This window comes from Strigops habroptila, chromosome 18 (assembly GCF_004027225.2).
Source record: "Strigops habroptila isolate Jane chromosome 18, bStrHab1.2.pri, whole genome shotgun sequence".
NCBI lineage: Eukaryota > Metazoa > Chordata > Aves > Psittaciformes > Psittacidae > Strigops > Strigops habroptila.
Window position 1 is genome coordinate 4,917,898 of NC_044294.2, and position 11,124 is coordinate 4,929,021.

The 11,124-nt window shown below is 54.1% G+C and overlaps 1 protein-coding gene across 1 annotated transcript; it reads right to left on the bottom strand.

Moving 5' to 3' along the window:
* Positions 1-2,793: 2,793 nt before the first annotated feature.
* Positions 2,794-10,756, bottom strand: PI16 (peptidase inhibitor 16). Its single transcript, XM_030473638.1, has 5 exons — positions 10,592-10,756; positions 7,609-7,827; positions 6,699-6,808; positions 5,812-5,900; positions 2,794-2,936 (listed from the first exon to the last, which is right to left on the bottom strand). Exons 1-5 carry the CDS (start codon positions 10,754-10,756, stop codon positions 2,794-2,796), a joined length of 726 nt encoding a protein of 241 aa, XP_030329498.1.
* Positions 10,757-11,124: the final 368 nt, after the last annotated feature.

Sequence of the window (11,124 nt, forward strand, 5' to 3'; positions counted from 1 at the left end):
TGCTCTTTTTCTTGTTTATGGGGAGTTCGTGCTATGCTGTCCTTCACCAGCTGTGATCTTACAACGCTCCATCCCTGCCTGAACCCTCACCCCTTACACCAGGCAAACACCAGCTGTTCAGGCTCTATTTCTCTCATCCATCCTTAACCCAAGGCTGGATCTTTATCCCTGAAAGCAGCTCAGCAGCAGGAGCTCAGCCTGCATTGAGAGCACAGAACAGCCCCGCTACCTGGGCAGGAGGTTCTTTTTCGTCTGATTCTTAACTACATCTGATGCTTGTGGTTAAATGAAATTAAATACCGAAGGGTTCTGCGTCGCGAGTTTGAGCTGCCCAGTTCTCTGCGGTGTCTCTCCCACCGCCATCTGCCGGTCACCGTTCCGCAGGGCTGGCCCTGAGCGTGACCTGAAAAAACCCCGGAGGCAGCTGCTTTCCTGCAAGGAAGCTGGTGCTGCTGGGCTCCTGCAGCAAGGGTTCATGGAGAAGGGAAATGAGGAGCTGCAGGGCAGCCTGGCCAGGGAAAGCAGGGGGGAAAGGATGGGGAAAGGCAAAAAAGCAAAGGCCTGGTGCCAGCATCGCTTCTGTGTGGTGAGCTGAAGCCTCTCAAGGCCCTTTCCCCACACGCTGCTTGCAGCTGGGCGATGTTCTGCAGTGAAAATGCTACAGCAACAGGGAAACTGGGGACACGTGCTTGCGTTTAACTTCTTTCCTTGCTGCAAAGATGAAAAACTGTGTGTTTGGGGGTGGTTGAGGCTGGGAAAACAGGGAACCAGAAGCGCTCCAGCCCCAGTTTGGATGTCTCTTTTTTTTCCTCTGAGCTCTCTTCCTCTTGCTTTCCTTGCCCAAAAATTCCTGGTGGTGACACAGTTTTTGCTTTGCACTCAGCTGGGCGCTCTGGGAATATTCTCTATGGCATCCCCAACCTCCTCCTCCTGCTGCTTTTACACAGGCTTCAAAACATGAAGTTGCAACCTTGCAAAAACTGGCTCCTGGGTGCTTTTGCAAAGCCAAACCCAAACCCCTGCAGCACCCCAGGAGTGATTCTACCCAAGCTCACAATGGAGAGTGTTTTACTGATAGAATAAGCAGGTCCCCAGCCTCTGAATCCTCCAGCAAGACACTTCACAGCCTTTCACCACAGCATTTATTCAGTGCATGCTCTGGGGATGCACAGGACACAACATTGTGGGGGAGGACACCAATATTGGCCTTCAGGTCATTCTCCACCTCATCTGTTTGAGAAACCAAAGGGTGCAGTGACCAGAGAGGGGACTGGGTCTCCTATTCCCTTCCCACCACTCTGCAAAGCTTGTCACATATTTAATGCACCTCACCGGGGATCCTCAGGTGAAGGGAACAGAGACATGGGGAGATAAAACACAATGTCCCAGACAATGAAAGTGGTCCTGCAGCAAGTCCTAGAACCACTGGTAACCTTAAACATCATCCCCTTGGCTCTCTTGAGCTCCAATTGTACCAGCACACATGCTGACTTGTTTCTCCTGGACCAGGTTCCATCACACACAAGTTATATGTCAACCAGGATCTGTATCTAAATTCAAATACACTTAAGTTATGCACAGAAGGAAGCCATGCAGAAGAAAGCTCTATGAGGAACCAGCAACAACTCTTTAGTGCTGAAGGTTTGTCTTGTGTGCGCACACAGAGGTGCAGGCACATGCGTATAATAGTCATGGTAACGAACTAGAAGAGAAGGCTCCAGGGAGACCTTAGAGCAGCTCCAGTGCCTAAAGGGGCTCCAGGAAACCTGGAGAGGGGCTTTGGACAAGGGCCTGTAGGGACAGGACAAGGGGAATGGCTTTAACCTGCCAGAGGGGAGATTGAGATGAGCTCTGAGGCAGAAGTTCTTCCCTGTGAGGGTGCTGAGGCGCTGGCACAGGGTGCCCAGAGAAGCTGTGGCTGCCCCATCCCTGGCAGTGTTCAAGGCCAGGTTGGACACAGGGGCTTGGAGCAACCTGCTCTAGTGGAGGGTGTCCCTGCCTGTGGCAGGGGGTTGGAGCTGGATGAGCTTCAAGGTCCCTTCCAACCCAAACCACTCAGTGATTCTATGATTCCATGACTAACTGTGGAATGGGTACGTGCAGCAGAGAGCAGAAGAGAGGAAGGAGGCAAGGGCTGCAGAGGTGTGAGGAGGAGAAAGGAAAACATTTGGGTAGCACTGGCCATAGCTGTACCAGAACCAGGAAGGAAATAGAAATCCTCTCCTGTGGAAAAAAAAGAAGCCACTCTTTTTGGACAAGAAGGAAAGAGATGAAACTTCTCCAAAACTGAGACAGACACATCAGGAGGAGCAAAGAGTGCTTTTGTTGGAAACTTATGCTGACAAACCCAACCACCATGTCTCATCTACAGACAAACACCAAAACCAATGGCCATGTCTCAGTGCCACTTGGGTTTCCAAGTCATTCTGCTTTCCCTGGGGACATGGTGTGGCAGGGCCGGCCAGCCACATGGGTGGTGGGAGAGCTCATCACATCCCATTTGGAAACAGACCAGAAGTCCAGGCTGGCTGGGAGGAAAGGAGAAGCATCCAAGGTCACCAGCACTATGGCAGACACCCTCCTGCCCTTGGGTCTCCTCAGGAAGGGGACCAGGTTCCTATGGGACTGCCAGCTGCCCTTGGCTCATTGGGGCTGGAGCAGATAAGGCAGCATAGGAAGAGAGCGTGTCAACCTGTATTGTCTGTGGCATCTCCCAAGCCTACCAGGGTTGTGGAACAACCAATGCTGAAGAAAGCCTCGGTGACTGGTGCAGGGACAGCTGAGAAAGGCCATTCAAAGCAGAAGGCCCACCAGGATGACACTGGGTAGGAGGAAGAGCGAAAGCCCCATGCAGGTACTGGGGGCTCCAGCCGTGGGCTGATCTGCGCTTGTCTGGTCTGAGTTTGTCTCCAGTTCTTCGGTGTCCAGGGCTCCTGCTGGCAGGAGAGAAGAAAATGAGGAGTTAGAGGGGAAGAGCTGGACAAAGAAAAACTCCCTCTCATGCAGGTCCATCAGCGACGTGCACCAAGACACCGCGAGGTGCGAGGCAGCAGTGCAGTGATCCAGTGAGGCAGTTGGTGGGTTAGTGGGGAGCAGGCTGTAGACAAAACCATGCTGCATGAAGGAGACATCCAACCAGCCCCTTTCAGTGTTAGAGAAAAGAGTGAGGAAAAGTTGGTGCCACATACAAGAGGAGGATCCAGAGGACCAGTCTGATACTGGTTCCTCCCAAGCATTTTCCATGCTGCTTGGGGATCACTGAACGTCTGAGTGTCCATGCCAGGACACACTCCACCATTACCTTACCTGAGAGGGAGTTCTGGAAAGCAGGGCTCTGCCCTTTTTGGTCTTTGGAAGATGAAGTTAAGCGCAAGAAGGTGGGCTCTTCAGGGCTGAAGACCACTGGCTTTGAGGGGGTTATGAGCTCAGCTTTATTGAAACCTAACTTGATGTCTGGAACCATTTGGCTGAGGGATGGAGGTGGGCTGGAAAAGGCTGATTTCTCTTTCCCATCCTCTTTGACACCTTGATTTGTTTCTGAGACTGAGCTGGGGCTGAAGGCTGTGCCCATGCTTTCTAATAAGGCCAGAGCCTCTGTAGTTAAGGGGCTAACAGGCTCTCCAGTGTCTACCTCTGCTTCTGGAGATACTTCATAATCCAAGTCTAATGTGGGCTCAAAGGAAAGAGATAGCCCAGTTGCCTCAGTAGGTCTTTCTGTTTCAGTGTGTTCTGGCTTTGTGGTTGTGGTAAGTTTTGGTTGCATCTTTGCTGTTGTGGTAGATGCTGGTGTTGTGGTGGCGAGTTTGGGCTTTGCTGATGTTGTAGCAGCAGGTATTGACTTGGCTGTAGTAGTGGTGGATGTTGGTGTGGTGGGTGTTGGCTTCGCCATGGCTGTGGTGGGTTTTGGTGTGGTGGGTGCTGGCTTGGCTGTAGTGGTGGTTGTGGTGGGTGCTGGCCTGGTCATAGTTGTGGTGGGTTTTGATGTGGTGGATTTTGGTGTGGTGGTTGTTAGCATGGTGGGCTTTGGCTTGGCAGTAGTGGTGGTGGGTGCTGCCATGGTAGGGTTTGGCGTGGCCATGGCTGTGGTGGTTGCTGGTGTTGTGAGTTTTGGCTTGGCTGGGGTTGGCATTGGGAGTGTGGTGGCAGGTTTTGGCTTGGCTGTTGTGACGGGTGTTAGTGGTGTGGTGTGGGTTAGTGGTGTGGGTTTTGGCTTGGCTGTGGTTGGGAATGTGGTTGTGGTTGGAAGTGTGGTTGTGGGTCTCGACTTGGCTGTGGTGGACACTGGTGTTGTGGGTGCTGGTTTGGCTGCGGTTGTGGTGGACACTGGTGTTGTGGGTGCTGGTTTGGCTGTGGTCGTGGTTACTGGTGTTGTGGGTGCTGGTTTGGCTGTGGTCGTGGTTACTGGTGTTGTGAGTGATGGTTTGGCTGTAGTTGTAGTGGACACTGGCGTTGTGGGTGCTGGTTTGGCTGTGGCGGGCACTGGTGTTGTGGGTGCTGTTTTGGCTGTAGCTGTAGTGGGTACTGGTGTTGTGGGTGCTGGCTTGGCTCTGGTTGTGCTGGGCACTGCCATTGTGGATGCTGATTTGGCTGTGGCGGGCACTGGTGGTGTGGGTGTTGTTTTGGCTGTGGTGGGTGCTGGTGGTGTGGGTGCTGGTGTTGTGGGTGCTGTTTTGGTTGTGCTGGGCACTGGTGTTGTGGGTGTTGTTTTGGCTGTGGTGGGTGCTGGTGTTGTGGGTGTTGTTTTGGCTGTGGTGGGTGCTGGTGTTGTGGGTGCTGTTTTGGCTGTGGTGGGTGCTGGTGTTGTGGGTGCTGTTTTGGCTGTGATGGGTACTGATTTTGTGGGTGCTGGTGTTGTGGGTGTTGTTTTGGCTGTGGTGGGTGCTGGTGTTGTGGGTGCTGTTTTGGCTTTGGTGGGTGCTGGTGGTGTGGGTGTTGTTTTGGCTGTGGTGGGTGCTGGTGTTGTGGGTGCTGTTTTGGCTGTGATGGGTACTGATTTTGTGGGTGCTGGTGTTGTGGGTGTTGTTTTGGCTGTGGTGGGTGCTGTTTTGGCTGTGGTGGGTGCTGGTGGTGTGGGTGCTGTTTTGGCTGTGGTGGGCACTGGTGTTGCGGGTGCTGGTTTGGCTGTGGTGGGTGCTGATGGTGTGGGTGCTGGTTTGGCTGTGGTTGTGGTGGACACTGGTGTTGTGGGTGCTGGTTTGGCTGTGGTGGGCACTGGTGGTGTGGGTGCTGGTTTGGCTGTGGTGGGTGCTGGTGGTGTGGGTGCTGGTTTGGCTGTGGTCGTGGTTACTGGTGTTGTGAGTGATGGTTTGGCTGTGGCTGTGGGTTTTGGTGTGGCTGTGGTTGGGGTGGATGGGCTTGCCTTTGTTGTCACAGGGGCTGGAGTGGTCTCTTCTACAGTGGGTTCTGGTAAGAGATGAAAAGTGCCACGAATTAGGGCTGGTGTCACCTCACCTCAACAGACCCCTGCACTGAACAGGGCCAGCAGAAACCAGCGGGGGTGAAGCAGCAGCCGACCCCTCTCTGGTCAATGTGGCTGTCCTCGTTCTGGGTTCCCAACCTGGAGACATCTCATCCCCCTCACACAACCTCCTGCTCCTCAAGGGGCATCCTCATGGGGCAAAGATTGCTGGCTAAGGGGGTTCAAGGTCCTTGTCCCATCCTCCTCATGGAGAGGCTGCCATCACACCTGATGTCTCATGGTCCAGCCCTGGAACTGCTGGTCCAGGGCTTTCCAATAGCTCCAGGAGTGTTCAGAGCTTGGACCCCAACCCAGGGGTCCGAGTCCCACACGCGTCACTTCGCTTCACCTACCACACAAGGAGTTGACGCAGATTCTGCCCTCGGGACACTGTGAACATGAGGGTCCTTCCTTGTAGGGCTTTCGGCCTTTCATATTACCCCTGGAAGCAGAAGATGCCAGGAAAAAGAAGTGTGAGGAGAGGGGGAAACACCCATCCCAGAGCGGGGGTCTGGTCCAACTGGAATATCCCAGCCAAGGCAAAACTCAGGATTAATGTGAAAAACAGGTCTTGGTCTCCTGCCACACTGTCAGTGCCGTTTACTCAACAGCTTGACACCGAGGCTGCTAAAACCATGGAGACAGCTTCATGGAGCAGATCCTTCACTACCCCTAGAACAGGGCAGGAGATGGGCATTTGGACAGGTGATTTTGTCTCCTTTCTGCTCAAAATCCCTACAAAGGTCTGCAGTGATGAACTGCTCTTGTTGGTGTCACCACCTCCAAGCAAGTGATCCCCAAGGCTAGTCCCGGGGCTTTGCAAGCGGGCACCCACCTCTCCTCTCATGTCCAACCGTTTCTGATGGTGCAAATGGGCTTCTCCATCCAAGGTGACCACTGCTGCCGGCAGGGAAGTGCAAGGCACAGAGCGGGGAGCTGCTGTTTGTGTCTCAGCTACGATGACATCAGCTTTGGGGAGCTCTTTGGGGTAAAAGTCCCTCCCCAGGCCTGTGCCAGGAGCTGAACCAGACCTCAGCAGTTGCAATCATGGGCAGGGATCACCAGACAACCCTTCCTTCCTTTGTGACCAACCCAAGATAACAGAGACCTTTCTGGGAATCACTTTGCCTTTGTTCCTGAGCAAGGCCAAACCCTGCTCTGCTGTAAGGGCTGAAGGAAGGACATTTCCAGCACAGAAACCCCATCGAGATGCACCAACCACATGAGGTGTGGGACTTACGGGGGATAATAGTTGCAAACGAGCAGGTGCATGCCCTCAGTTTCAATTCCATCGATCTTCTCACAGAACTTTGCTCCACAGCCGATCTGGTGTGTGCTGGCCCAGACCACCTGAGGCAAAGACCAGGGGTGAAGGTGAGGTGGTTGGGTGGAGGCAGAAAGAATCATAGAATCCCAGCCTGGTTTGGGTTGAAGGGACCTTAAAGCTCATCCAGTTCCAAACCCGTGCCACGGGCAGGGACACCTTCCACTAGCGCAGGTTGCTCCAAGCCCCTGTGTCCAACCTGGCCTTGAACACTGCCAGGGATGGGGCAGCCACAGCTTCTCTGGGCACCCTGTGCCAGCGCCTCAGCACCCTCACAGGGAAGAACTTCTGCCTAATATCCAACCTGAACTTCCCCTATTTCAGTTTAAAATGATGGTCTGTTGGCAACCTGTCCCCTGGCATTGCTCCATCACTGCACCAATGTCCCCCTCATCCCTTAGTGTGTGCCCCAGATCCCACATCCCCACATTACTTTAGCATTCAGGATCCTGTCCCTTGCCCCTGTCTGGACCAACCTGGAGCTGCAGGTTGGATATCCAAGTGCCACAACTTTCTTACCATATTTTCTAGCCAAGTAGAGCATCACCATCTTTGCTTTGGCCCTGGAACCCTCGATACATCCATACTCATACTTACCACCACCATCTCTGCTCCACCTTGCTCCCACCCAACGCTGAAACCTCATATCTCTGTCCAAGACAAGCTGGTGCCCAGCTCTGTGGAGTAGTCCGAAAAGGGCTGCAGAGCTTGTCATGGACCATGCCCAAGTCCCCCTGTATCATCGTGATTCCTACCTGGTTCCCCATCCCTTTCCAAAGACTTTGGGAGCCTAACAGCCCCATCCCTCCACCCTGCAGCCTGGTACCTGGGTGTAGTGGCCACACATCTGCCCGGAGACACACGTGGAAGTTGACAAGTTGTAGTATTTCTCTTCCCCGTTCCAGTCTTCCACAGCGAATTCCAGGTCCAGCATTGGGGCCATAGCGAAGAGGTTTTCCCCCCGGCGGCCCCTCTCTTTGTTGTGGTCCCAGATGCACTTCTCTGCATAGGCTTGAGCAAAGGCCTCCAGCTCCGCGTCCCAGCTCTGAAAGGAGCTAGGTGTCAACATGCAGAGAGCACACGGGGCTCTCAAAGTGAACAAGGACAGGTACCAAAGACCCCTCTGGCCACAATTTCCCTGTTCATGAGTACAAGTCAAATCCCAACCCAACGTAGTCCTCAGGAGCTCCACAGTAAGTGCCAGCACAATCCAAATGTTAGCTTATGGGTCAAACAGGAGGGCAGTGCATCAGCGTGACTGTCACAACGTTGCCCGGAGCATATAGAATCATGGAATCAACCAGGCTCGAAAAGACCTTTAAGAACAAGTCCAATCGTTCCCAGCACTGCCAAGGCCACCACTAACCCATGGCACTGAGGCCTCGTCTACACGGTGTGTGAACACTTGCAGGGCCGGTGACTCCAGCACTGCCCTGGGCAGCCTGTTCCAATGCCTGAGCACCCTTTGGGGAAGGAATTGTTCCTCAGCTCCATCTAAACCTCCCCTGGTGCAGCTTGAGGCCATTTCCTCTTGTCCCATCCCTTGTTCCTTGGGAGCAGAGACCAGCCCCCTCCTGGCTCCATCCTCCTGTCAGGCAGTTGCAGAGAGCGAGAAGGTCCCCCCTGAACCTTCTCTTCTCCAGACTAAACCCCCCCAGGTCCCTCAGCCATTCCTCATCACACTTGTGCTCCAGGCCCTGCACCAGCTTCTAACACATCATCATCCTGGAGCATCCTCAACTCAGCACAGAGAAACTGTGAAGTTGGATAGAAAAAGGGAGGAAACTCACCCTGGGTCACACAGGAGGGGAACCTGGGGCCACCCCTCTTTGAGCAGGGTGGGGATGGGAGGGGAGCAGGACACAGCACAGAGCCTGGGAGCGCACGCTCCTGGGTAACATCATCTGTCTGCCTGGATTGGAGCTGTGGATGGCTGAACGCCTGCCAGGAGCCCCCTCGGAGCGCTGCGGCCCCATCACCAGCTGAGCCCACCGGCCACATTGATATGCAGGAGGAGGAGGAGAGGTTTTCTCCCAGGGATGCACACAGGGAGTCCTAAGCCGCAGCTGTTTGGACCGTCCTTACATCATTTGATGGAGACAGCAGGTCTGCTGGGAAGGCAGCCCAGCAAACAGGGGGGTCCTAAGGAGGGACCTTCCCAGTTGGAGCCAGGGATAGGTCCAACAGGGCATGGCCCTGGTGCAGGGCATGTCACCATCAGGGTGTCGAGGGGATGTGGATGAGCCTCTGAGCAGCAGCACTAAGGGACTAGAGGGGAAGGAAGCACTGAGGGGTCTGTATGGGGCCACAGATGGTGGTTGACCTCCCACCATGGCCACAAGCCAGCTGAAGAGCAGTGGCTGAGACCCCGTTTGGGAGCGCACATCCCTGGCACGGAGCTGGGTCTATGAACAGGGACTTGCACCTGCAGGGTTTGCCTCATTCAAAACAAGATTGGCTTCAGGCTCTGCACCCTCCCATCACCATTTCCACAGCCCCCATAGCAGTGTCCCACATGGAAGCACGGGGTGGCCTCAGCCAGGCACGGTGCCGCGGCAGCGGGTGAGCTCGGAGGCAAAGAGAGCCCGAGGAAGCATCGTGGAGGGAGGCGAGGATGGAGCTCTCCTGGAAAACCTCTACCAAGGAGGTGTCAGGGCTGCTGCAAGCCAAACATGTGTTGTGCTTGCAAAATAAACCCCTTTGGCTCCGAGTCCTGTGAGCTTAAGCAGGAACAAAGCAAGGAGAGAGGAAAGGAGCATCTCAAAGCACATGATCCTCAATCACAGCTTCAGCCAGGAGCAGCAGTCCCTGGTTCAGAACTGCTGCTGACTTAAGGACCTGCAGAAGTTGTTTCCCTCAGGCTTTCTCTAAGGCTTTGGTTCCAAAGCCCTTATACTCTGAGTTTTCTGTGCCTTGCTCTGGTGGGTGTCTGTGGGATCACGATCCTTAGGGTTCAGACTCTGTCTCCTTTGAGTCCGAAGCCACTAGTCAGACCTCCTATACCTGCATGTAGCTTTTTGCTTCATTTGGTCAGTAAGCTCCCATTTACCAGCCCACAAAGGTTTAATTCAGCCTGGACCACTGCTGGGAGGTCTGCTCCAGGCACACTGGGACAGAGAGGGGAAAGAGCTCCAGCTCTCCGTGACAAACAGCCATCCTCCTCCTCTCACTGTTCTGTAAACAGCGAGAAAACCCCACACGTGGTGCAGAACACGATAGCCAAATGTTGATCAGATTGGGGGGGTGAATAAGACAAAAAGCACCAGCTTGAGAGCTCGGGTTTGCTCCCGCTGCAGCCACAAGCGATGATGGGCACCTGCCTCAGTTTCCCCAAGCGAATGGGGGATCCCTCATCTCCAAGAGCCACGCACAAGTCATGGCGAGGATTCAGAGCAGGATGGAAAGCCCAAAGAGCCAAATGACCTGGTTGTCATGGTTGAAGTTGGTGTTCCCTCCTATAGATAAAAGGCTAACAAAAGGCACCAGGCGATGCCCGCACAGCAGGACATCCTCCTCCATCCTTCCCATCACACCAAGCTCCAGCGGGCACTCATGGGAGTGAGCTGCATCACACTAACACAGAGCATCAGGGCACCCAGATCACACTTCAGAACTTCCATAAGTGACCAAAAACATCTCTATAGGTGAACAGAAACTAATCTCTTCAGAGGCATTGACTCTTAGTTGTAACCCTACACAAGAACTGCTCTGCCTCCCCTAAAGAAAACCCCAATCCCTTCAAGCAGTAAGATTGAGGCTTGCACTACACAAGCCCCCTCTGGCATTCCCTTGCAATAAAAGCCACTTACCATCTTCAGCATGTCCATGGCAGGAGGAGAGACCTGGGAGCGATACTTATTGTGCCCATCCAAGATGATCTTCTTTTCCTCATCGCTCAGGGATGCTCCAGCATCAGAGCTCAGCTCCAGCACTGTGAGCAACAGGACAACAGGAGGAAGACCTGAGCTCAGCATTGTGCAGCCAGCTTCTGCTCTTCACAAGCCCACGGCTCTGGCAGTCGGCTTTAAAGCACCTCCCAAAAGCAAGGAACACCCAACAGCTTGAAGATTGGGGAGGAAATGGATTTCTTTATGAGAGCAGAGTTGGGAGCCACAGGAACACACCCAGCTCACATATCGGCCTTGATGGAGGAGCAGCAGCACGGCCGGTGCCAGCGAGTGCACAGGGTCCACTCCCCAAGGGAGACCCTGTGCCTGCAACCTAACCCCTGGATTGGCACTTTGCATCCAAGCCTCTGCTGCTCCAAACCTCAGCCATCCCCTCAGCCCCCGGTTACGGGTCCTCTCTTCTACCTCCTGTCCTCTTCCTCCTAAACTACAAT